Raw genomic sequence first — 27,065 nt, 5'->3', positions numbered from 1 at the left:
TGTTGTGCCGGATTCCTGGCATATTCCTCGGAGTCAGGAGTCAGGACACGATCGTTTGACCCCCTGAACCAGGTGTCTTTCCCTCTGGTCCCGCCTCCTTTTTCGCTACAGGAACTATGCCAACTGTCAATCACAGAGGTTGTTGGTATCCAGGTGGTTCAGCCTTTGAAGAGGCAAACAGGTTTGTTCAGGCATTAGACCAAAATATCAAGCAACAGGAATTGTACAATACAAGGATGTATTTATTTAATGTACCATGATCAGTTATTTTAGAGTAAGTGCTGTATAAACCATGCTAATTATATACTGGGTGGATGCTGGTCAGTTGGGTGGAGTGTGTTGCTCTGTGGTGTGTGTTCACTAGAGGTCAGTGCAGGTTCTTTCACCCTGCTGCAAATCTTCAAATGATGAGGAACCTTTGAGCTTCTCTGGTGCATGTTATTCTAGTTTGTTATTAAATCAAAACTGGCAAAAACCGTCACAGCATCACTGTTGAATTATTTTGTCTTTCTGAAATCAAGTAATGACCTTTTTGAAACACCTTTTTTGTTTGTCACATTTTCAGCTGGACTCTTGGAGACTCTGTGGAAATAAACATCTTTATTTCACAGCATGCTGCCCTTCAGCCACTCGCTCTATAACCTCTTTTGAACAAAACTTTAATCTAAATTGCAGAGACGATCCCCAAGTTTCCCCACACGTCAGTCTAATTTTGGCTATCACACAGCTTCAAGTGAAGAGCTGGAACAAGCCGGTCTGGAGGAAGCTGTCAGCGTGGAGCAAAGTAAAACTTTTTTTAAGCTCAAATAATAAAAGAAAACCGTACGTTAAGGAGTTAAGAACTGTTCCAGCTCAGCACAGCAGGATGATTATGGACATAGTGTAGAAACAGTGAGTCTGTCTCTACCATCTCTTAACCAATCAGGGAAGTCCTTTTAAATTCAAATGCATTTCTCAGGTAAACTGACTGATCCTGAAAATGTGGATCCATAATATTTGCTTCATAAACTGTCAGAACGTGTCTCTCTTTGTTTCTCTGATACACTATTGACTTAGTAAAACTGCATGTCATAAACTCCCAGTGGGACCTTTAACTTACGGATTGAAACTTCAGCTTCTTTCATATCAGTTCAGGGGTCTTGTGCTTTCTCGGTGGGTTCAGAAAAAGTCCTCAGCTTCTTGAGTTCTTGGAGCCTTTTCAAACCCAATCAGATAACTTCAAAGATGTATTTGCGTGTATTTATATTCACATATTCTTTGAAGTCAGAGTTTTGGAGCTTACAAACATTTGACATTTCAAAAAATATGCGGTTTTAACCCATGAAAACAGCGACAAGTTATTAAATTTAAACTGAAACAGGTGGAAGAAAACCAACACCACTGGTGCACAGCCAAAGCTCCATATGTAATGTATTAAGCATCAAGTGCTGCTTCTGCCAACATCGTGTTCCAGTTTTATAATTTAGGCTGAGTTGTAGAGGTGAAATTTGCTGTGCTGTCGGAGTCGAGGCTTTTCAAGGTGGTCCTGCCAAAATGACAGGATGGAACATTGGATAGTAAAACTTTGGCACTCAAAATAAATCAAAAGCCACAAACCTATTCTTCTTTCTTTTTTTCTTTGTTTATCTACATTTCTTTGCCAGTTTAATTCATAGGGATTTCACAAACTAGTCCGTACATCTCACTCATGTCTGCCAAATCAGTAAAATATGTTCAGACAAAGATATGATAACATGAAAATTCAGAACTTCAGTGTATCTTTGTTTGTTATTTTAGGTCTTTGGTGACTTCATTTGAAATGTAGAAAGGAAAACATGCCGGTTATTCCTTTCACACAGCAGATTAGTACAACTAAAAACAAAAAGTTACGCATGTCGTCAAACCATCTCCTTCACATTGTAGCCAACACACACAGGTGTTTATCTCTCCAGTACATTACAGTGAAACGACAGGTAATTTCATTCAGTCAAGTGTCTGCAGTCGCAACGTTACCTCCTTCCACAAATACCTTCAAAAATGACAACTGAGTACCTGTCATCAAGCAAGGAACAAAGATCTAAACACTTAAAACAGTTTACACACATTTGAAATAACGTGGACAAGTTTTAAAAAGTGCATTGTCTCCGCTACTTTTAGCCTTCCTACTGAAAGCCATGCAAGATCCGTCAGCATATGTCAGATATTAATAAATGAGTCACGACGACTCACCTGAAGTATAGTTTTACCATCAGTCTTTTCAAGTACTCAATGTATTGAATCACCTCTTACCTTTCCAACGCCAACCTCACCTCCAGTCTCCATCTCCACTTCCAAACTCCATTAGCGCTCACAAACATTTTAGGGTAAAGAGCTTTACGCTGCACAGTCATGTGGTTAAAGGTGAAACGTCTGTGAGAAGGACAGGCCACAGTAGACAAACGTATTCTACAGTAAAACCCACTTAAAATTCAGAAATAAATAGACAGTCTGTTTGCATAGCCTGGAAGTGATCACGAGACAGGAACTCTTTCCAAAGGGGAGGGGGGGCGTCCCCAAGTTGCCTGGACTCGGGTTCGTGTGTTGCTCCTTCGTGATTTGCTGCTGCTGCTGTTGCGACGAGGGTTGATCTCCGCTGGGCTCTAAAGCTGATCCTGGATCTGTGCAGGAGGGCACCGTCAACTCAAAGCACGAGGAAAGTAAACAGCAGCCGATCCAGCGGGTCACTGCGGGGAGCAGTGGTTACCTGGACGGGAAAGACAGCAGCCTCGTCAGTGACAGTTTCAGTTTCCAGATCCAGATTCCAGAGCAGATCCCAGTAAATACACTCATATATACAACAATACTGTACATGTGCAACCCAACAGAACACTTAACTATTGCAACCTAAACCTCATTTGTTTCTTTTACTTATTTAAAGCCTCAAATTGGACAAGAGCTGCACGTTAACTTCAGCCAGAGGTCCTACACACATTAGATCTGGTAAATTTATTCAGCTTGACGCAACAACATTTCTCAGTATTGTCTCTTTCAAACAACAATGTCATAAAATACAACATACCCTAAAATATAAATATAACAAACATAACTCTTGGTACAAATTCAAGATAACTGTCTTCCACATCTGGTTTGTCTCCTGTGACTATATTTTTAAAATTTTTAGCTTTCATTAACACTGTCCCGATGTCCTTTTTCTTTGGTACGTTAATGTGTTTTTGCTTTTGATCAAAAGAAACCAGCTGTTTCACATATTTAGGAGCACTGATGGTGCAGCTGATGAAGTACCTCTCTCTCAGCGGCAGATTTGGGTTGCTGAGGAAGGACAGCTGCTGCTCCAGGCTGCACACACGAAAGGCCAAGTAGCACGACGACAGGATGAGGAGGATAATGCTGACGAGAGAGGAGACCCTCAGGTTAGTTAAATTACTAAGATTGAAGATCGTTAGGACATTAGATACCGGAATCCTCTGTTGATGTGGAGGAACAGAGCTGTAATATCTTTGGATGAGCAGCAGGGGGCGACGTTTCACTTTCTGTCACCATATCATGGCAGAACAGGGTCCTGAAACAGACCAATTTGTATCTTGTATCTTTGTGTCTTTGCAAGTTTTATCACAAGTGAAAATCACGTCCTCAGCTTCATATTACAGCTGAGCAATTTGCAAGCAATAATGTAGCGTTGGGAAGATTTGAATGCGCTTCTTGTGTAACCACAATTCAGAAAATGTTGAGATGCTGTGTAAAACGTAAATAAAAACTAAATGCAATTAAATGAACTGTTGCTGCTTCATAGTCAGCCACAGGCCTCACTTTGGGCAGCCCTGCTTTACATCGTTTCACAAAGTGGTGAACCTTTTTTGTCCCGTCCCTGCTTGTGATCGACTGAGGCTTTTGAAGATGCTCCTTTCATACCCAGTCACGACACTCTCACCTGTTGCCAGTTAACCTGTTCACCTGTGGGATGCCGCCTCAGGTGTTTTCTTCAGCGGGACACAACCTTCCCAGTCTTTTGTTGCTTCTGTCCCAACTTGTCTGAAACTTGTTGTTGCTGGCATCAAATTCAGATCAAAACTATATATTTACAAAAATCAGTGAAGATGATGAAGTAAAACACTATTATTACTATTAATATTCCAAAACTGGTTTGATCGCATTCTGTTTCATTTACGTTCGACACAGCAAACCAACCGTTTTGGTGGCGAGGTTGTGCTTTCATGTCAAGTCAGTATTCTTTTTAATTGATTTGCTGATTCAGTTTAACTGCAGAATATTCAAAATAAGCTTGCGTTCTTGCTATAAGCACACAATTATATGAACTGGAGTTTTGGATGAGGACATGAATGACGATCTGTGATACGGCAGGGAGAAATGTGTCTCGTCTCTTTTCCTTGTCAGAGTGCATCGTCAGCAACATGGGAAACTTTCAGGAGCAGATACGGACTCACTGCTGTCTCAAGGACACGCAGGCAGAGCGGCTTCATGGCCTCGGGGTGAAGGACAGCCTCCATGGTCACTGTGCCACGCTGCTGCCAGGTGGCGTAAGAAGAAGATGCTCGCTAAGACAAATTACCTGAGGCACTGCAATGAGTCTTAAAGGGATATTTCACCTCAAAGTCTAAAATGCATATTTGGCCTCTTACCTGTAGTTCTGTTTATCCATCTAGATTTTTCTTTTTTTGGTGTGAGCCACCAAGTTTCAGAGACATTGGCTGCATAGATGTCTGCCTTCTATATGATTTAATGGAACTAGATGGCACTTCACTTGTGGTGCTCAAAGCACCAAAAGGACAAAAGCACAAACAAAAAAACATTTGAAAAACTCAACAGCAACACCTCTTTCCGGAAATCAGATCATCACAGACCATTCTGTGAGAAGGAGCAAGAATGTAGGAACTATTTTCTTTCTGTATCCAACTAAGCTAATTAAGCTAAGCTAGCTGAAGGATGCCATAGTATCATGTACTAATGCATGTGTCTTACTGTGCAGCGTTCAGCGCAGGCAAGTCACACCAAAACAATCTAGATGGCTAAACAGCACTGCATGTAAGAAAGAGGTAAAATCTGTATTGTTGATTCTCGGGGTGAACTGTCCCTTTAACACTAGAGTTAATATTCATGTGAGGAGACCTGCAGCTCTGCCAGCTCTGATCCCCCCATGTTCAGTTTGACTCTTTGAATCGCCCACTGTTTCTATCTCCATGTTAATGCTCACAGTGTGTGTGTGTGTGTGTGTGTGTGCAGCTGTGAGTCAGCTGCTGGAGGAGGTGGAGGTGGTGCTGTTGGTGTCTGTGTGTCTCTCACTCTGTATACTCACAGCAGGGTGAAGAACTTGAGCAGCTGGTACTCCATCTGGCCCAGCTCCGCCACTGGCTCTGATAAAAGACCTCTGTCTGTTTGCAGAGCTCGCTCTGTGACACACACACACACACACACACACACACACACACACACACACAGTAACATAAAAGCATTAACAGTGATGACTTTACTGTATTGCTTGTCTCACTTTTAACAGCGCTGGCCCAGCTGTTTATGCATCGAATGCACTTGGAATGGGCAGCATTCTGCGCTCTCGTACAGTTAATGGTGTGACTGTGTGCACGAATTAATCAGAGCATTAAGTAAATGTTATTATGCCTTCCATTACACCTTTTGTTTATGTGATTATATATTATGAAATGCCAGATGGTACAATTAAAATAAATTAAGGCAGAGATGATGAGGACATTCTCATCTATCATTTTACTGATACTGCACATTCTGCACTGCACTGCCTTCTCATCTTTTATCTTTATTCTTAAATTATTCTGTTTTCTTACTTTTAATTTTCTACCTCTAGCGGCATTCACAGTGGAAAGCAAAGGAAGAATTTCACTGTGCAGACAACTTTACTGTTTCTTTACTGCGCATATGACAATGAACGCTTTGAATCTTGAATCTTTACATCATTTTATATGAAGCTAAGGCTCGCGTAACCGTCACAAAAGCGATCGGCTGTTACGTAAATAATTTGATTATTGTGATTTCACACTAAAATATAGGAAAGAAAATTCTAAGAAAGCAAGAAATGGTAAAACTTGAAAGCACAATTTTACCAAAGGATTATGTGCACCTGTTGTACACATATTTTGTATATCTGCATGTGTATCCTTGTATAATTTAATTTTCTTTTTTATTTCGTTCTTTATTGCTATTTTATGTAGTATTTTATTGTTTTATACTATTCTAATGAAAATGTTTGAATATTAGGATGGGAATATCAGGGTCCTGCAGCTGCAGTCCTGTGTTGCCTAATGACAGAAAAGCTGAACCTTGAAGAGCGTGTTTGTTTCACTGCGTTTTCCACCCCGCGCTCATTAAAAATCCTGCAGACATTGAACACCACACTGTCTGAATCACAGAAAACCACGAGCTGAGTATCACATCCTCACGTCTCTGTTGCCACGCGCTAGCTGACGTAAAGCTGCAGGTATTGACTCAGGTGATGCTGTTCAGAAGGCTTCCCAGCATCCCATAGGACCTGCGATGATGATGTACACAAAAGCTGATCAAATGTCCAACGGTGTAATGGAGGGCAACATTAACGCGGGTTAGCATTTGGAAACGAGCTGCAGCCATTAAAAGCTGTCCTCAGACAACTCTGACGGCAGACACCGTTTGTGATAATCTTGACTTAATCTGCATCCGCCCAAAGCTTTTTAATACAAACCCCCGCATGATTTAATCTCCATTTGGAGCTTAACGGGTCATTGCGTAAGAGAGGGACAGAGAGAGAGAGAGATGTTGCCATCCAAAAGCAATTATTTTTTTTGTCTGCCTCTGTGTTCAAATGAAAAGAAGCCTGAAACACGCACACACAACACTCTGTCCTATAATGAAAGGGACACGTTGACAATGTGACACTGACTCTGTCCTCATTTCATAGACCCCATCGCTCACTTGTTACCTTTAAAACTCTTCGTGTTAGCAACTCCTCACTGATTTTGTTTCACGTAGATAAGTACAAAAAAAAATTTGATTTATTTTTTTGATATATTTTAATTTTGATGTATTTTTAATTGCTATTGTCTCTGATAATCGTCCTCTTTTCACTTGAAGTGTATTGAGGAACTCAGAGAGTTAAAGCAAGGCGTCTGAAGATTGACTTGAAGACGTTTCATCAGTTCTTCATCAGAACTGATGATGCTGACATCCACAAAACTGAAAGAATCAACAAGAAACAACCGATTGAACTCATTTAAGCCGACGACATTCAGCAAAGCGTGGACCACCCGCATCAGTCATCAGTCAAACTGAACGCCTGCAGGCCCTGAATGAGGCCTCGGACTTTGCATCCATGTGACGACAGAGCATCGCTGCTGTGCGGGACGTTTCATCACCTTCCAGCAGCTGCTCGGATTTCGAGGGCATGTCTGCGGGGCTCAGACTGCTGGTGGAGTTCCCCAGGAGGTCAGGAAGGGAGGAGGACACAGACACCACCGAGGGTTTCCTTCTCCACTTTAACACTGATGGGAATTCGTCAACAACTGGGAACTCGTCTGGAGCCGGGAACTCGTCCTATGACAAAGAGGAAAGACGGTCATTCAACTGCAACAGACAGTGGTGCAGTACTACAAAGACCGGCAGGCAGACTGGTGCTTCTTTCAAAACCTGATTTATAATTGTGTAGTTTATTGATGTGAAGCTCTCGTTTTGCTCTGGTGAAATCATTGATTTGAAACATTCAGTTAAATCAGCGAGTCCCAAACTTTTGTTTTTTTTTGCTTGAGACAAGTGATAATAAAGCAGCGTCTACATGTGACCTTACAAAAGCAGTTCAATCAACACCAACGTGTCCCCAGCAGATTGTTTTATCTGAACGATTCAGAGGCCAGAAAATGCCAAAATATCCTGTATTTAGAGGGAAGAGAAAAAAAAAGCAAAACTATGAAAAAGTAAAAAAAAAGAAAACTTTGGCTCTGAAGTCCCCCACTCCCATTTTTCCATCACTTTAATCATGTTGTCTGAGTTATATCTACACCCCATATCACAGGATCAGCGGTCATTCATAAAGAGTTCAAACAAATCAACAGATCGGCACTTTCCAAGCTTCAGTACTTCACATCTGTTGGTACCACATTCTAATACGTCACTCTTTACAAAGGAGATGGTCTCTTTACAAACTCTGAATACCAGATTAGAACATGCTGGAGGACAAGCATGTTAATGGAACTTGATTAATCCCTAATACAGAAGCTGCTCTGTGGCAGGGAGGCTCGTGTTGAGCACAGACGCACAAGGTGACTTCGCAGAGCTCTTTGATAGCATCTCGCCATCTCGGGGGGGGGGAGTAATTCACTGCTGCAGCTGCTACAGAATGATCTATTGATCGTGTCTGCGTGAGAAGGGAAGTCAGCCTTTAGGTCAGGGCTAGCTGCAAGCGAGAGCTGTCAGAGGCCTTTAGGCCCACACGAAACACAACCAGGAGACACTGAAGGCACTTTAAAGCCCCACCCACTTTGATATTTACAATTGCATACATTTATTTATTTATTTCTTATGAATGAGCTTCTCTCTGTGTCGTCACTCACCAGCGATAAGGTCGGCTCCTCCATGAACTGCTTCAAGCTCAGACTCTTCCCATTGACCTGCAGAGGGAAAGGAAATAAGCCCTTCAGGTGACACACGCAGCACGACGACCGAATGAACGGGCATGTGCGTGTGTGCGCGTCCTCTGACCTGAAGGTGTGTGCAGATCCTGCGCAGGACGTCGTACACGCTGTCCCTCGATAGCAGCGACACAAACACATACTGAGGAAATGAAAAAGAGGGGAGCAGTTAAGTAAAGAGATTTTCGCTGAAACTTCTATGAATTCGCCAATAAACATAACTGGCGAACTCATTTGAGTCCTGTTCGAGTTATTCCCTCTCTCTTATACTCACACAGCTGTTACAGCCGTTTCTATTGAGCGACATGAATAAGCTGCACACTCAGATTTTCATTTGTCACCAAAATTAGGTTAAATGAGAGAAACTTATTAAACACTGTGTGTGTGTTTGTGTGTACACTCAGTTCCAGTCTTATCTCTCCTGGTGTTTGTGAATGTGTCATGGTGTGTTTAGTTAGTTCCCTGTTTTATTTTGTAGTTTTTCCTCCCCTTGTGTGTCTGGTTTAGCTTTTTAATTCATATCATTGCCCCCACACACACACCCCCCCCACACACACACACCCACACCCTTGTATGTGTTTGTGATCTCCGTGTTCATCATGTTTGCCATTTTGGATAATTTCTCTGTTGGGACAAGTTTACTACCTGGACTCTCAGCTGGCCTTAGTTTACTTCTGTTGCTTTATGGTGAAGTTTATTCTTTAAGAGTTTCTTTTGTTCACCTTCCTCGTGTTTGTGTCTGCACATCAGGTCCATCATTTAGTGACTCCTAACAGAATGAGCTGAAAGAACCACAACTGAACTTTGTCTTTTCACACATTCGAGCTGTGAACTTTCTACCTTTTCACGCACAAGAAGGAAACTCAAGCAGTCTAGTGTGTGTGTGTGTGTGTGTGTATGTGTGTGTGTGTGTGTGGTTATGTAATGTGTATTAGCCAAGACACACTGTAAGATAAATGATACTTGTCCTTGTGTGGTGTGAGATATACCGTGTATGTACCACAGGCCAAAGATGCTTTGACAAAGGTGGGAAATTAATCTGTTTTTTGTTTACTGTTGGGTTATGCTTTGACGGGCTGAGTTAACGTGCAACCTTGAAGGGAGAAAGAGCGGGGGGGGAGCATGTGACCATCTGAAGGTGAAGACAGGCGCCGCAGACTGTGCGAAAACATCGACTAAATAAAGACCACAGATGTTCAGGGTCGAGGATTCACTGGGATGATCACCGGCGATCATCCGAGTGATTCCTGTAGTACCATGTAGTATACTTTGGTTTATAAACAAATATTATAAGCATATATTTATGAATGTTATCTGCTGCAGACACTTTTTCATGAATCACTGGCTTAAATTATTGCTTTCTACACTCAATATATTTTTCGTATGTCTTCACAGTACTGACTAGAAGGAAAACGTGCTGGCGTTAGCTCGCTGGCCGTCGTTCCCTGTGTGCTCTTGGGGCCGAGGACGTCAATCCAAAAGTACATTATGTCTTTGAAAGCACCACTTGACGACAGGCTGAGCACGACGTGGCCTTCTGAACATTGGCGTAACGGTGGAAAAACCCGTCACTCTCTCAGGCTGGGACTCTGCTGTGCTTCTATCTATAGCGAGGTGTTGTTTTTTTCCATCACACCTCTCCTGGAACATACAGCCACGCTGCACCAATCAACGTAAGCATTTCAATTCAGAGCGACCGTGTCGGAAGTGTTTACCTTCTGGCCGGTGTCCGTGGTGATAGCCAAGCCGTTGGGCACAAGTCCCGCCGTTTTGTGCTTCTTCACCAGCCTCACGGAAACAACAGGGATAGCCACCTAATGGAGGTGCGGGGGACAAAAAAAGGCACAAAAACAGCATTTGTAAGCAGACACTCGCATCTGAGGAGGCAAACATAAAGGCTGATGATGAGAAAATTACGGGTAAGATGAAAACACAAGCGTGATTTGAGTAAACGGTGGCAGAGGAGGCCAGGGAAAAAAAAACCCAACCCACTGGAGAAACTCAGTGGACATGAAACGTGTCTCATTTCGCTCAGAATGTGAGGAATGCAGTCTGAATAAGTAGCTTATTGTCACTCAGATGTCAGGAGAGGTTTGGTTTCAGGGAAATGAGGGAACAATGCACAACATCAGAGAGAAAATCTCAGAGCTGGTTCGGGTTAAAGGTTAAGTCTACCTGTTCTTGGTACATAATTTCATATACTGACAGACTTTTACCACGTGGGAGTATTAAGACTGTGACGCTGATCATCAGTCCACTACCGTGACCGACTTTCCGTCAGACGATTTGTCAACTTTGTCCGATCGGCTGCTCGGATTGTGGCGCGGAGTCACTCGGTTCAAGTCTGTCACTCAGTTTGAGTTTATTAAGCTGCCCGTCAGTCGCTCATACCTTAATGTCCTTGCCGAAGAGGTTGGCATAGAAACACAGCCAGTTTCTGGAAATGTAAAGCCGGCCTTGCAGAAGGATATCTCTGAGAAGAGCGCAGGAGTACACTGACAACAGAAGAGACAAAAGCACATTCTTCTCATCCTCCGTCACCAATCGTGAAACAGACAAAGGAAAACAAGCCTATCCAAACAGTATCTCCAAACCCTCCTGCCTCACTGCTGTCTGAGGATTTCAAAATCATTTTCCAAGTTTCACATTACTGGTTTTATTTTGGTTGGTTTGCACACAGCATCAAACTTTGTGGTAAACCAGGTCAGGTCAGGTCTGTGCAGCAGAAGAAGTTGGTCATCCAGACACTTTACACGTTTCTGATTTTAACCAGAGGGAAGAACCGAAACAGGAAGAATCACAGCTGGACTGTGCCAAGACGGACATCTTTCAAGTGAATTAAAACAGTAAAGCTGCTCAGAGTTTCCAGTATTTTATACACATACTGGAAATCAGTGAATGTTTTCACGCAAAACCTTGCATGTTTACGATCTGTGTGCAAAAGCTTCATCTACTTTCATATTAAGTAAAAACTTGAAAACGTAATTAAGGAGATTCCTGAATAAGATGAATAAACAGAACGTGTATGGACGGTGAAATTTAAATGTACAGCTGACAGACTTTTCCTTTTCCTGCAGCCACAGCTAATAACTGATTACTGATCAAACGTTTGGCCTGGACAGAATCAGCATCACTTTTCCACAGCCAAAGGTGACATCTTAAAAGTGCTTACTTTGGCCAAATAACAATCCACAGCACGCACACACACACAGACACACACACACACACACATATTGAATTTATAAAGATATATAACAAAAAAACTGTAAATCCCTACAACTGAAAGTGAGAGACTTTTTGATTGATTTTGCTTAAATGATGCGATGATTAATCAGTCATCAAAACTGGTGGTGATTACATTTTTTGCCAGTTGACTAAGTGAATAACTGACTAATCATTTCAGCTGTGCCTCACACTGATAGCCAATTACTGATATTTAACAAAAGGTTCATCAGTCTCATTCTGTCAGTGCACATTAGCAGGTGGCAGGACGAGTTAAACAGAGCAATTTAAACAAGCTGAGAGGATTAGGAAAACGGAAACGAGCACAAATCTGTGACAGGCAAATTGCAGTGAGGCATGACATGTCCAAGAATATTAACAAGCAGCAGAAAGAACAGCCTGAAAGTCCTCCTCGTGGTAAAAAAGGACAGTACCTTTCATGAGGATCTCGTCCTTGGGTACGCACTGGAACAGTTTGTGGTACTGCGAGTTGTACTTGCTGACAGTCTGTGCAGAGGGACAGGGCAGAGTCATGAGCAGCTCCTTGGTGGACCGGCCTGCCCGCACAGCACCAGGACCAGCACCAGGACCGGCACCAGCACCGCCACCACCGGCCACTTCGCCTCCGCTCGCCGCAGACACCACCCTCTCCCTCAACGGACGCGAGCTCTGCACCAGGCTCAGCACGTTGGCACCATACACACACACACACTCGCGCACATCCAAGGCCTGGAGCAAGCTGCTGCAAGACACACACTGTTCCCCTGCCGCCGGTCAGTATGCTGGGCCGAGATGGAGGACTGCCTCCGTGCAGCTACCTTCTAGTCTACATGACAAACACACACCTGGATCTAACGTGTACACACACACACACACACACACACAGGCCTATCCTACGACAGAGTTACAGCAGCAGCTCCTCAGTTCAGAGCCGCTGAGCTCTTCCTCAGAAACTACAAGGCTCTTCTTTCTCAGTCTCACATACACCTCCAGTGACTCCACACTTTGCTGCACCCAGCAGACACCCTCCCTCCCTCTCCTTCTCCCTGCTTCACACACACACTCTGCCCTTCATCATTCTGAGCTGAAAAGAACAACACCCACTCTCACGCACGCACACACACGCACACACACACACACAGGAACTCCACACTGATCTCTGTTGAAATCGTTCCTCTCCCTGCCTTTGCCTCCTGTAGTTCAGCCTCGGACCGAAAGTCCTCACTTTTCAGAGGAAATCACACATTTTCCTCCCTCGACACACAAGCGGTCGGTCTCACTCACTGCTCGCCCTCCTCCCTCGCAGATCAAGCTCGCCTCCAGATCTGAACATGTCTGCCACCAAAACGGTCTTTCCCTATTTGCCGTCCCGTCCTGTAGCTCATCTGTCTCTCCTACAACTCGTACACACTCAGTTTGCTTCCGCTCCTGTTTTTGTCTTTCTATTAATAGCTTGTGCTGGAGCACGGGAATATGGCGCTCACAGCTACACGGCTACAGAAACGCAGAGGACTTGGTGATTTAATAACTGGAGGTCTGAAAAGTATTGTGTGTCACTCTTACTGTATGAGGCTCAATCTGAAATTATCGCTGGAGGATTCTGGCCAGGATCGCAGCAAGTCTGCTCTTCCCAACGTGAAAAACAAAAGATCCATTCAGCTTTTAAAATGTGGGACAATTTCCAATCACGACTGTCTTACATAACATGAAAGTGAGAGAGACGCCTGAACTTTCACCTGAACTTTTAACAAGGAGCGACACGTTTGTTGCAGAATAAACATTCAGGTGTACATGCACACGTATGAGTTCAGTCACAGACACAGTGATGAGCAGAGAGACTCACCGAGCCTCGGTAACATTTCTTCACGTCTTCATATGACAGGTCTTCAATCAGCGGGAACCTGTGATGAAATGAAACATACACGTTTAAAATGACGCTCTTCAGGTGCATCTCAGTGTGCCTTTAAGGAAACACACTTCAACATACATATGACAAATGGTGTGTGTGTGTGTGTGTGTGTCTGCAGTACACATATGTACATTTCATAACAACGACAGCTGGGTCAAAGCTTCCACATGACGAGTTAATCATCTGCGTGTGCGTGACTGCAGTGAGACGAAGGCTGTCGAAAAACAGCACAATCAAACATAAATATTGAGCTGTCTGAACACAAATAGTGAGCGTGCCAGGAAATCATCCACGTTGTTCTTTTTATAGTAAGAATATATGAACACGAACACACACACACCTCACTGGCATCGAGCTCGCCTCAGGAGAAATCGTCAGCACGGTGCAGCAGATGTCACAGCATGATACTCATATCCACAGCTAATGCAGACAGAACCACCCAGCGTATAAAACACAATATAATCAGCCCTTTAAGGCAAATGTCATTGAAATGAACCCGCTGCCCCACTTTGGGATGCTCTCAAGAGGAAGACATGCGTGCAACAATGGAATCTGAAAGGCTGGATGATGTTGAGGGATTATTTCCTGACACACTCCTGCCTTTCTTCCTGTATCTGCGTGTGAGTGCTGCTGGAGGTGAGTGACAGCGAGAACGAAGCAACGCAGTGCTGATGCGGAAACACTCCTGCTCGAGGAGATACCGATAAAACTCTGGCAAAGTGTTTACTGTGATGGATTATCTCACTTTGTGGAAGCCATTTTTTCATAGTCTGGCACAGAGTGAAGCATCAAATGAAGGGATGAAAGCGAGCCTTGATATCTTCAACCCCGCAGAGTCCAACAGGGAAGTAAGGGACACAGGAAGACTGTTTCATTAAGTCCTCATCCTCAAAGCCTTTTCCCTCATAACATAAAGAGTTAAACTACAGTATCCTACACACTGGACCCTTAAGACCCTAACAAACCCATCCAATCATTTCATTCAGCCCTGATGATGCTTTTATTTACCTTTCTACCTAGCTGTTAGCACGGATCTGCACAAACTTCAAACTAATGCAAATGCAGTGCGAACGAGAAGCAAAAAAGCCATAATTTCATCCTCACTTGTGTTTTCAGAGAAATATTTCCTGACTATTTCTCAACACGGCTGCGCTACGATTCAGCAGGGACAGCATGATCACAGCATGAACACTCTCCTTCACTATACAGCAAGGTGCCATTATGTTAAAATGATGCCCGTGCAGCAGCAGGGCAGTCGGGGTCGCTGCTCTGGGTGAGACAGCGTGACCTCCGTCCCCTGACAGGAAACTCTCCCCGCTTCTTTCCACGTTGTTCTACCTCCCCTGGTGGAACACAGCGGCGAGGTGAAACTCGCCAGATGATTACGTCAGGGGAAATGTTGATTTCTAAGTGTGAGGGCGCAGAAATATGTTCAATGTAAACCTGTGAATGAAAACAAATCGACACAATGTGGTTTACTAAACATCAACAGCGGAAGATCACCTTCATCGGCATCAGACATTCGGCACAGACACATTCATCACGTCGTGCGTTTACTCTACAATGCACAACACGAGCCGAGTGAGAGGATATGACAAAAAATATTTAATGTGAATATGAATCTGTATTTGCTAAGCGATGACATGCTAGTTTTGCATGTTTTTGTTTCAGAATTCATTTTAGGGCCTTCTCGAGATCACCGAGGCGACAAAACGTTGCATTTTTATAGTATCATCAGAATCATAGGACTGTATTGGAAGATGGCCCACAATAATATTAAATATTGTGTCCAAATGCATAGTAATAAAGCTGTGAGGATAACTTCACAGCTGAGCAGAAAGTGGAAGGCGTTAAAAGGTGGGTGGAATGAGGGTGAGAGCAGCAGGTGTGAGGGAGTTATAACAAGGCCACAAAGATTCTAACAAAAGATTATTTAAAAAAAGACCAAAGCAACGAGAGCCGAGTGGAGGGGCAGGAGAGAGAGAGACAGAAGATAATAATTTCCTTCCACAATGCAAAGCCAACATCACACGCATGTACAGCATACGGGGTGAAACTCAAGGCCTGCTCACAGCACAAACAAACAAACAAATCCATCACCGTGACAACCGAGCAAACTCCACTGAAGAAAGCTGTGAGACGTGCGAAGGCCCTGAGCCGACATTGTTTCATCAAACTACTTGTTTTTTTTTTTTACCAAAGGCAAGTTGAACTTTGATGCTCAGTTTACTGCTGGCTGAGATAAGCAGCAGCGAACATGATCGGCGAGGTCGTCGTACTGCTCTGTGATATCCTGCCTGGACTCGGCTGTTCGTCTGTCCATCCAAGTATCACCAAGTATCAGGAGTATCATCAAGTATCGACAAAACAATGGCCCCTGTGACTGATACATCTGATGCATGTGAAATTATAGATCGTTAATACCGACGCATCAGTTTGCATTTTGTTGCAGCTGAGTTGAGGTGTTTTTAACTACTCGATATAAAGTTTAGTTCAGTTCAGCTGCTCCCGATCTGCAGGTCAAGAGAGTCAAGAGATAAATCTGAGAGGTAATTTGACTCTTATTAGCTTGTCATGTTGTTTTTAAATCTTAATTTGAAAACGTCAACACAGAATAATAAAGTAGCATGAAATTTAAATGATCGTGAACAAGCACATCAGCTTGTACTTGTACTGTCCCTTTAGTTACCCCACAATCGTCTTCACCTTCCTTTAGTGGACCAGAGAGGGACTGAGAGACAGGGACAGACTCAGGCTGGAAAAAGACCCAAGCAGGGTTAAAGTGTCAGAGAGCAGAGGGGGCTGACAGATGCTATGGCTTCCTGCTGTGTGTGTGTGTGTGCGTGTGTGTGTGTGTGTGCTTGAGCAGAAGATGAAGCTGTTGTTTACAGCAGAGCTCTGCAGCTGTGACAGCAATGCCAGCCGTCCTGCTGGACACGTTACAGACATTTAAAGTGATACGTCCCCCACACATGATCTTCACAACAGCAGTGAGAAGGTCCAACCTGCAGCCATCCAACACCTCCAGAACAGCTAAATACTCCCTTCCCTCCTGCAGCAGTTAAAAATGAACGTATTCTGTATGTTACCACACTGTGGGGTATTTACTTACAAAATGCACATATGCTGTACACTAAATCTGCAAATATACATGTGTAGACTCCAAAATGTATGACATTTATTACCTTTAAAGATCAGATTTCCTTAACAATTTCAGTGCAGTTGACAAGACTTTACAGGATATCTAATAACTGATCCATAACCTAAACTGAATTAAAGCAGAAATCAGGTCAGTGGCAGATTCAAAAGCTGCCCTCCGTTTAACCTTTTCAACATTTTAATTATTTTACGCAGCTTGTCCTAGATGTGCAAATTCACCATTTTCCTCATTAAATTCATCCTCCTAGAAGACAAAACGAGCCATTATTATCCCGTGACCATGTTATGAACAATAGTGCATGTGTGCTGCTCTGCCTGCTGGTTGCTGCCTATAAATAGGATCCGCAGCGGCTCTGCACTCCCAGGTGGAGAGAAGAGAGTGATTATTAAAAACACAGGCAGCTCTGTGGGGACCAACCGGCTCTCCAGTCCTCGCTCTCGCTCTCCATCTGTCTCTATCTTTTACACAACATCCAGGTCTTAATCAATACCGCCGGTGCATCCAGGCTAGAGCGTAAGAGGAAAGCTGCTGCAGGCAGTTCCCATCGTGGCTTTGGGAGAGCTGCGAGCGTGGTGTGTCAAGGTGAAGAAATCTTCACAAAGGGTATAAACAAGGTCACGCTGGGATGACGTGGGCTTCACTAAACGCGTCACTTGGGCTTCAGTTTAGACGTCACTTCAAGAGCTTTTGAAATGAATTCACAGGCACAAGAAGAACCTTTGAATTTCCGAGTAGAAGCGAGCAAAGCAAAATGTTGGCTGTTGTGACCGTGTGTGTGTGTGTGTGTGTGCGCGTGTGTGTGTGCGTGTACGCATGTGCCTTTGACAGTGTGTCTCTGTGCCCTTGGCCTTGAGGCTGAATAGTGAAACTAATTACAAGCTCAAAGAATCCTAAATTGAATCCTAAATTAGAAAGTGAACACCTCCCATCAGTGGCCGGTGTAGGAGTGGACTCCCACACTATAATTTCGAGAAGAAATTGGGCTTGAGAGTCCCGGCAGAGAGTGGATAGACAGATCACGACGAGAAGTTAAAGAGATAACAGGAGTGATGAGAAAAGTGGGGGGAATTTTCAGTTTTCCCCAAAGTTTAAAATCAAATCATCGAATTAAAGGTCAGAGTTTGAAACAAGAACGGTTCGTACAAATCTGAAGATTATGCAATCCTTTTATCACCTTCGTGTCAGTAGATATTTTGTTTGTATTGCCAGCTGACACACACACACACACACACACACACACACACACACACACACACACACACAGTGAGCACCTGCAGTTTCATCACAGCCTTGTTTTTAAACTACAGACAGAAGGAAATCATTATGTTTTATGTAAGAGTTTTATGGTCAAATATTTCGACAACGTGGTCCTGAAAGTGTGATCATTTTTATCTTGGCAATACCTAAACAGTAAGTGCAGCCAAAAGGAAATCATGACTTAGTAATTAAGTGCAGTGGATCAATAATGCAATTCCCACTACATGCTGCACAATCTCAGCGTGGCTGTAGAACATACAGAAGGACGTTTCAAAGCTTTTCTATGAACTAAACACACACATGCTGCTCACTGAGTGCTGCAAGTTCAAGACTGACATGTGCAGAAGGCGTTCAAGTCCCTCCCGTTCGCTGAGTGCTGCTAACACCATCCTTCAAATCCAATCCCAGAACAGATTCCTGGGATTACACTGCTCCGGCCTTGAATCCTTCTTATATAACACACACACACACACATAAATGCATCCTAACTGCAGACACACTCACTGTGCACTGGACTCACTGGCCAACTTGGATTAAAACACTTTATTAGTATAACGACGGCAATTAAAATCACATGAATATCCTCATCGCCATCGCGCATCTTCTCGCCGGGCCTCCTGGAGGGAAGGAGCCAAAACATCTTTTGTAAACCTCTGTTCGCAGTGTCTTTGTGTGCATGCGTGTGCGCGCGTGTTCGACTATTGTTTGACATCAAATGCAGCTGAAAGAAAAGCACAGAATAAGCACTGTGAAAATAAATCTCCCAGGGCTGTAACCCATGACACGCACAGGATACAGATGGTGTGTGTGTGAGTGTGTGAGTGTGTGTGTGTGTGTGGGGAGGGAAAAAGAAAGACTGGAAAGACTGCAAGTGTTGCAGAACTCTGTATGTGTGTGTGTGTGTGTGTGTGTGTGAGATTTGCCTGAAGTGGCCGTGTGTGTCGTCGTCCTTGGAGGGGTCCAGGTCCTGTGTAGAGAGCAGGCCTGTTTCTTCGCTCTGCTCCTGCTGCTCGGTCATGCTCCTGGCCCTGAGTACACAAACACACAGCTCTATGTTAACAGCAGGCACCGCTCCACTGGACGTTCATGGACACTTGTAAAGACAAAAAAAAAAAAAAGTTTGTTTTTGGTGTCCAGGTTTGGCTTCAAAGGGAGCTCCTGCCAAAAAAAATAACAATAAAAAAATAAAGTTTATGGGGCAAACAAGTGGACTCTGTCTTCAAAATCAACACGGTGATGACGCAACATTCAAAGCCTGATTCTGCTGGTTCACTTTAAAATCTCTGCTCAGCAAAATAAAACTGTGCGCTCTTGTGGAAATGAGTTGGCTGCTCTCGCCCAGATGTCTGCGAAGAAACACAGCACCTCAGAGGTTGTGCAGATGGCTGACCTGATGTGCTGCTCGAAGCTGACTCTAACGTTTATTTTTAAAATACGCTTCACGCTTTGAAACTCTACGGCACCAAACGTCTCCTGAAATTAACCACTGCGGACACCAAAAGGAGAAACTTATACGACCATACATTTTCATAAGGTGAGGTGTGATGCTTTCTGAGAGACTTGAACTTCCTCCTGTGGGTGGTGACTGACAACAAGTAGGGCAAAGCCTGATGCATCACTGCAGCGTTTCAGCGTTCACGCCGCCGGATTGCGTGGCTCAGGTCATTTTAAGGGCTGCTCGTGTTGTTTTGCATTTTGAGATGGATGGCAACAAATGGCTTCCTGTGGGAGGAAAAAATCTGCAACCTTGAGCTACAACGCGACCACGCATGCAATGGAAAAACAGATGAGTGATCTTGATCGTTCGACTAGACTACATAACCTGTTTTTGTCTGCAGCACACCCCCCCCCCCCCCACACCACAGTCCTATCAGATGAGCTCAGGTAGCCCTTAAACAACACGGAGCCATGGTTGGAGGATCACTGATCTAAATGATAACCAAGCAAGAAAAAAAAAAGGTATTATCCTCTTAACGCTTCGTAGAGTCAGACAACACACGTACTGGAAAGGTTGAAACTAGATGTGTCTCATTAAATCTCTCTCTCTGCCTCTTCCTTTCTTTCTCAAATACAAACACCTACCTGCCCTGTGTCATATTTTCCTCTGGGAGAGGGGAAGTCGTCACCACCTGGCCTGGTATAATTACAGGTGCTGATGGAAATAAGCTCCCACATGCAGTTTCCAGTGTATTATCTCTAATTGGCCAGGAGGTTCAGGTCGCCCGTGGACCTGTTCAAACAACATGGCCTTCCTGAACCTAAAGGTTTCACATCTGACTGACTGTGTTGTCTGAAGGCTGAGCGGCAGGTGGGAGGCCTATTGTAAGAGATAACGGAAGGGTTTGTTGGATCTTGTCACCTGAGGCCTGTCCAGGGTTCAGAGGTTAAGGAGGTGGGGGGGGGGGGTATCTGATCATAGTAGTGTGGTCTTAAACTGTGGTCTGTGGTTGTGTACAGCTTGCACACAACTTTAACTTAAGAATTACCTAAAAATGGTCAAATGTCACCCTTCACAACCAAATATCTTGGTCATCTACATGTGGTTTAACTTTGTCTCGCCTCGACGTCTTTTCACTCACATCTCTGTCAGACACAGCGAGCTTTGGCTCACACCAACAACTGCAAATCCCATATTTTTACACAAGTGCTGCCAATGTACAAAAGTGTACTATGAGTTTTGAGACTCGTTCACCTCTTCCAGAAATCCTTTGGTTTGCTTCCACGTGAGATATGTGAGACTGGCATGACACAGTAGACAGTTGACCTAAACTAAAAATACGGTAACAGGGAGAGGAAAAAAACAACTCTTTGTGACCTTTTACCTGACAGCTGGGACTTTTTTGATACCACACTGTGTCCTGGTCTGGCAGCTCAGCAAACAGACTCTGCATGGTTCTCTAGTTACTCTATTCAAAAAAATGTTTGCTTTCAGTCTAAAAAGCATGTGAAACACATATTAGACTTGATCACATGGTCTCTGACACAAACAGTCCTGGGAGGAACGTTCTCATTATAGGACTGCGAGAGGAGAAACTGCACACGTTTCAGTCCTCAGTCCAGTTTAGTCTCAGGGTTTGCAGGGATTGGGATCAAACAAATTATCAAAAATGAATAAGAAATGTTCCCTCCTGTGGTTCAGCAACATCACTATATTAATGTATGCACAGGAGACCAAGACAGAGACAGGATATACCAGAATGACAAGTTTCTAAGGTAAACATAGACTTAAATGCTCGTCCATTATGCTTATTGCCACACTGCCGCAAAAATACATCAAAAAATGGAGTCTCCATTGTAGTATTAATGTACAAAGTAATGTATTAATGTACAACATCGTTTGCAGGTGGAACCTTTTTGATACCACAGCATTCAGCAAGCAAACTGTTGAGCACAAAGCATTGCTTTCCATTTGGTAATTTGATCAGAAAGTTACAAATGAAACCATGGTTCTCTGAGTGTAAATATAATTACGTCCAACCCTTTTGCCAGACACGAACATCAGTACCAAATGATTCTGTGAAACAGTTCCAATTTCTTTCTTCGCCCAGTCTTTAAAGTCTTACTTTCTACAATATCTAACCCTCAGCGTCCCCATGCGATGGGAATGTGTAAATGACTGGATGGAAAACAGAGGAAAGTAAGTTAAATCGATATAAACATTAAGAAAACCAGGCCGGAAAACGATGTTTCACACAGCTTGAGCACTACAATAGAAATTACATCAGACTGCAGTGCATTCATTTGCAAGTGCGTCCAGCCTTGGTACATGGGTGAGTTAACAGGAAGATCCGTCAGTCGCTTAGTAATTTCATGGTGCATATTCCTACGCAAAGTTGCAATTGATGACATTACCACAATCAAATTGCCAGACACTGCACCTGGGGTTTTTAAAGACCCTTGGGGTTCTGGGGTCGTGGGGCAGTCACCCTCTCCGCCCAGTGGCAATGCACCCTTGGATGGCCACGGTGTTTGTTAATGTGCAGGGTTTTAGGGTATAAAGGAGCAGTTCACTACACCACCGTGTCGACTAACGCCAGCGTCTCGAACAGGACGCAAGCTGCAACAAAGAGCCTGTGTAGCAGGAGAAGTGCAGTGAAGTGGAAGCACAGGTTTTATATTTCCCTTATAGCAATGCTGAATTATTCCCAAGACAATACGCATGACCCGCCATGGTAGCTCTGTGACTGTAACAATTAAACAAAGACTTGTTATTTTCTTTTACATGTTAATCTACAAGTGAACTGCCTTCGAACTTCCCTCCCCTCTTCTGCTCTGTCCTCCTCCATGTCTTTTTCCGTCTCAGGAGACAAACAATTTGTGCAGTCACAAGACGTCCTCCAATCCAATAGACTGTAATCTTATTAAGGTTGCTAACCACTGGGACTGTCGCTGAGAACTCACTGCACCCTCTCACCCTCCAGTCCCTCGTCTCCCTCTTGTTTGTTGCGCACAACAATAATAACACCCTAATCATTTCTCTTCTAGTTTTTAAGGCTTAGCTGGTCTGTATCTGTCACAAGTGTGATGCCATCTCGCACTTCCTGTACACAGACAGTACACTCCAGTGAAGTTATCACACAAAACACACTCCACGTCTCCACTCACATTACCACACCTCAGGCTCACGTACAGGTGTGGAAAAAAAAAGTGAGATCCAATCACACTCGGAGGTGGTCTGAGTGCACGTGAATGTGTCCTGGACCACACTGAAGGGCTGATGTCCTCTGTAAGTACACAGGAAACGTGCCGTCTGATTTCCCAAGCGTGTGTTTGGGCTCCCTTACCTGCCAAGGTGAGCGGCAGATGTTTGTGAACACACAGTCTGTGGCAGCTGATTTCACCACTGAACTGATAACCACAATATCCCCAGGCTCCCTTAAAAAAGTGTATAATTTTGGGAGTTGTTGATGGAGGGGGGAAAACCCAAACTTCTTTGCTTGTAAAATGAAAAAAAAAGGTCAGTTTGTCACAACATTGCGGTATTTGTCTGTCGGCTATCCCATGTGTGCCAAAGAAGTATAGAAACACAGCAAACCAATAGAGGCATAGGTGACACAGAAGTCCTGCAAACCGTTCATCCCGTAACCAACGTACGTTTTTATTTGTGCATAGAAGTGACATCCGGTCTCAAGTGGTCCCTGGAAAAGCACGTGAGGACTGATTCTAACGCCACATGTGAACTGATGTACCTCAGCTGCCCACTTGTGATCACATCAACCAAGATGCGTCTCAATGCCAGGTGTAAACAAGCCCTGAGCGACGGAGAAGGTCACTAGCAGTCAACGGCTTTTCCAGGATTTGTACACCTTCAGGAGAGGAGCTTTGTTTACAGTGGCTGTCTCGAAGGAAAGGTTTCATTCGTCCGAAAAGCTGAAGGTGGGTCAGAAACTCTCAGAGACACATTCAAAAGGATGACTACGTCTAAGACACTTTGCACTTTGCACCCCCCTCCCCCCAAGTGCCAAGTGTCCCTGGATTGTCTTTACTCTTGTACATTATCTTTGTTTTGGTCCTTTGGCCTTTTCCAGGCACAGACAGTCTCAATGAAAGTGCAACAAAAGCACAGTCTTTGGACTCTGCGCTGCTCCAGAGACCTCCTGAAATAACCTCTCTATTGTGCAAACACCTCAAAAGAACCTTTGATGACAGAAATGAGTCTTTAAACCGGCAAAAGGCTCCTGATGTTCTTCCTGCTGAAGAGTATTTAGAGCACAATAATTACTATTTGCTGTGGAATCCAAAGGGGATTTCATGAAGTTCAAGCAGAAGGAAAATAGTTTTGTTAAGTGCTGCCTCATTAAGACGCCACGCCTAAAAGCATTTGCCCGCTTTAAAATATATTAGAATTCTGTTGTAAAGGAGCCCCACAGCACTACAACGCTCAGATTATTGTGAGCTACACTGTGTGTGAAGATCAACACGTTGTACTCACATTTACGACGTTGTGTTCCTACTTTAAACATGCCTATCTATAAATTTTCCCCCTGAAAGTTATGAGCATCTATAAATACAGCCTTTCACTGTCAAAAGCAGAAACAAGCGACAAGTTTGACAAAAGGAGGCAGGTTGAGATGCGGAAAAGAAACACTTCTTCAAAATAAAAGCGGCAAATGATCCACTACAAAGCAGCAGAGTATGAGAGGCAAAATAAAAGCTATTTATGTTAATTCATAATTCTGATCATATAAAATTGACCAATAGGAGAACTCACACCATTCCATTCAAATAAAATTCATTATCAGCACTTATTCGACACTACTCTCTATGTTTATGGACTTCAATATGAACTCACATTGGGTCAAATCATGTTAACATTTGTGTGTTTTATCCATTACTAGACAACAAAACAAGCCCATACGAAACAATACTGGAGGCCTATTGTGATACTTTAAGCATTAATGTCCAGAAATCATCGCACGTGCTTTTATTTCGAAATCTTGACAGGAAGCCTTACTCTTCCGCTCGCTACCTTGACGTCGTTCAAACGGCTCCTACCTGTGGCTCTCCAACTGTGGCGACTTTTTTCCGCCGTCTTGTCGCTTTGTGGCTCCTTAAAACCCCTCAGGTCTGTGCTGCATTTCTCTGCGAAATCATTTCCGTGTTTTTATCCACGGAAAAGGTGGCAAAAAATGTAAAAATAAAAAAGAGTCCCGTTTGGCATAAGCGATTGAAGCTAAAGCAGCTTAAAGCAGAGAGCCGAGGTGACGAAGCTGTAACCTCCTCACGAGCGTGTCCTGAGTGAGGTGGGTTGAGCTTACCTATAACCCAGTGTGGGCTGTTTACACGCTGCCCGGGGGATTAGACTGGGCTACTTTCTCCGCACAGACGCCCAGAATAACCCAACGACTGCCCACGTAACCGCATCTGCAGAACTAGCAGAGAAATGTCTTCAAGGGGCTTCTGTAGTTTGACTTGTTTTACTGCGGTGTGTGTGTGCTCCTGTTTTTATCGGGCCGCTTTTACAGTCTGTGATCAGGTAATTTATTTATCTGTGAGTGCATAAAAATCAACTTCTGGTTACTTTGTTATGGTGTTAATGATTGGTAAATTTATCATAATGAGATGTGCCTACTGACAGCGGTGGCGTGTAAGTGCATTTACTCAAGTAGTGTAATTCAGTGCATTTTTGAGGTACTTGTACTTGAGTATTTCCATTTTATGCTACTTTATGCGCTACATGTTGGAAGCCAGTGTAGTACTTTTTAACTTTAGTTAGTATTCCCCCCCAACATATTATTAATACAATTGTGTGTGCTTGTCATCACCACAGCTGCAACATTAGTGATGCTTCCACATTAATGCATCCCTGATATTATTCCACATGATGTGGATATGAGACCCTCTTACTATGCATAACAAGCACTACTTCTTTTGGTATTTTAAGTACATCATATATACTATATTTATATGTCTACTTAAGTAATATCCAAATGTAGCGATTCTACTTGAATTTACTCCTACATTAACTCCACTTTACTCCATCAATTCACAGTATATCTGAACACTTCTCTCACCTCTGGCTATAAGAGGAATTCTGTTGATAGAAAAATGAAGTAAAAAAAGGAATACTTTAATACTTACGAATAGTCATGTATAGAAAACATTACATTGACAGAAAACCGAATCAACAAATCAAACACCATGTTTGTAAAATCTAGTATTACGTATGACTAAGTGGAAATACTCAAAGTAAAAGTACCTCAGAATTGTACTTAGTCACATCCACCAAACAAAGTCCACCAGTCACGTCTGAATCACCTGAACAAACTACAGGTGTTGCTAAGTGCAAAAAGCACTCGCGTAACGCTGAAGATGACAGATGTGGAAGCGGTGACTTAATCCCTTCACTTTTCACTCATTTTTCAAAGCATTTATTTTATCCCCCCCCTTCAATATGCATGTAAATTAAACTGCAAACTCAATCTGGATGTCCTAACTGCTGCTGTAAAAAACAAACAAACAAACAAACAAAAAAAAAGTCAGTGTTTGTCACTTCAGAGTAAAAACAAATCTCCTGTCTTATTTTTTTTTAGTTAAATTTTTACTCATTACACAGATACATACACTCAACGTAAAGAAAACCTGAGGGACGCCTTCTGCTTCTCGGTCCACATGCCTTTTGTCCCAGTATGAACACCCCTCTCTGACACATCCATCAATCTGCATCTCCTCCTCTGTGATTGGTTCAGATGCACCTATAGGCCCTATTAACTAAGCATCAGTTGCTTTTTACCTGGATTCACCTGGTCAGCGTAACTCGTGACTAACCTGGCTCTGCTGGCTGCTATCCTCTGACTGCAGTTACCATGAGGGTGGCGGTAATGGGGGAGCTGGTAGTATCTGTCCTGGCCTGGGGCCTCGTCGGCGGGCAGGGCCTTAGGGCTGGCTGCGTAGATAGTGCATCCCATGAACACCTCCTGGAAGTCACCCTCAGTGTCCTACAGCGAGCGGAGGAGAGCCGTCCTCAAGGTATCCTTCCTCCGAGCGGCCTGTCCTGTCCTGATGCCAGCCAGCTGCTCTGTGGAAAAGCCATTGGCTCAGCACATTGTTATCTTAACCCCTCCTTTCCATCTGAATCTCTCCTGCAGCCAACCCCATCCTCTCTCTCTCTCTCTCTCTCTCTCTCTCTCTGGTCCTCCTCCCTCTGCAGAGCTGCAAGCATGGAGGATAATCAGATTTCACATTTAGACTCAACAAAATCATCCCCAGCGTAATCACTCGCCGTCACTGGTGTTGCATTATGCTAATGCACGGATCGTACGCTCAAGTCAGGAGCATTAGGGGCAGTTAAAAATAACTGACTGGCAGCAGTGAGTGCTGCAGCACACGTAGATAAAGTTCGAACAGTCGGTTAAGTGATGTACAGGCGGAAAAAAATCCCAGAGCCTGACTT

At 43.7% G+C, this 27,065-nt stretch overlaps 1 protein-coding gene across 5 annotated transcripts; it reads right to left on the bottom strand.

The window, feature by feature from the left end:
- Positions 1 to 1,783: 1,783 nt before the first annotated feature.
- Positions 1,784 to 26,736, bottom strand: gramd2aa (GRAM domain containing 2Aa). 5 transcript variants are annotated; one of them, XM_046393588.1, is made up of 12 exons: positions 26,441 to 26,728; positions 19,096 to 19,200; positions 13,690 to 13,747; positions 12,281 to 12,602; positions 11,016 to 11,119; positions 10,340 to 10,438; positions 8,695 to 8,766; positions 8,547 to 8,603; positions 7,356 to 7,533; positions 5,291 to 5,384; positions 3,262 to 3,366; positions 1,784 to 2,722 (listed from the first exon to the last, which is right to left on the bottom strand). In XM_046393588.1, exons 1-12 carry the CDS (start codon positions 26,578 to 26,580, stop codon positions 2,719 to 2,721), a joined length of 1,338 nt encoding a protein of 445 aa, XP_046249544.1. In that variant the 5' UTR covers positions 26,581 to 26,728; the 3' UTR covers positions 1,784 to 2,718. The 5 variants fall into 5 exon arrangements, with proteins under 5 accessions (XP_046249544.1, XP_046249581.1, XP_046249573.1 ...); XM_046393625.1 differs by having other exon boundaries at positions 12,281 to 12,353; positions 26,441 to 26,711; XM_046393617.1 differs by lacking the exon at positions 26,441 to 26,728 and adding an exon at positions 24,668 to 25,016.
- Positions 26,737 to 27,065: the final 329 nt, after the last annotated feature.

The sequence above is a fragment of the Scatophagus argus genome, chromosome 1, assembly GCF_020382885.2.
Source record: "Scatophagus argus isolate fScaArg1 chromosome 1, fScaArg1.pri, whole genome shotgun sequence".
NCBI lineage: Eukaryota > Metazoa > Chordata > Actinopteri > Scatophagidae > Scatophagus > Scatophagus argus.
Note: the sequence above shows the minus strand (reverse complement) of the source record. Positions and strands in the feature narration are given on the sequence as shown.

What these genes read in the sequence shown, in the direction of transcription:
- gramd2aa (XM_046393588.1), bottom strand. Translation starts at nt 26,580, where the DNA reads ATGGGATGCACTATCTACGCAGCCAGCCCTAAGGCCCTGCCCGCCGAC. An exon ending in ATAGCAGCCAGCAGAGCCAG is followed by an intron (nt 19,201 to 26,440) that starts GTTAGTCACGAG and finishes TTGTGTACTCAG; the next exon opens with GGCCAGGAGCATGACCGAGC. An exon ending in GGATCTGCACACACCTTCAG is followed by an intron (nt 8,604 to 8,694) that starts GTCAGAGGACGC and finishes TTCCCTCTGCAG; the next exon opens with GTCAATGGGAAGAGTCTGAG.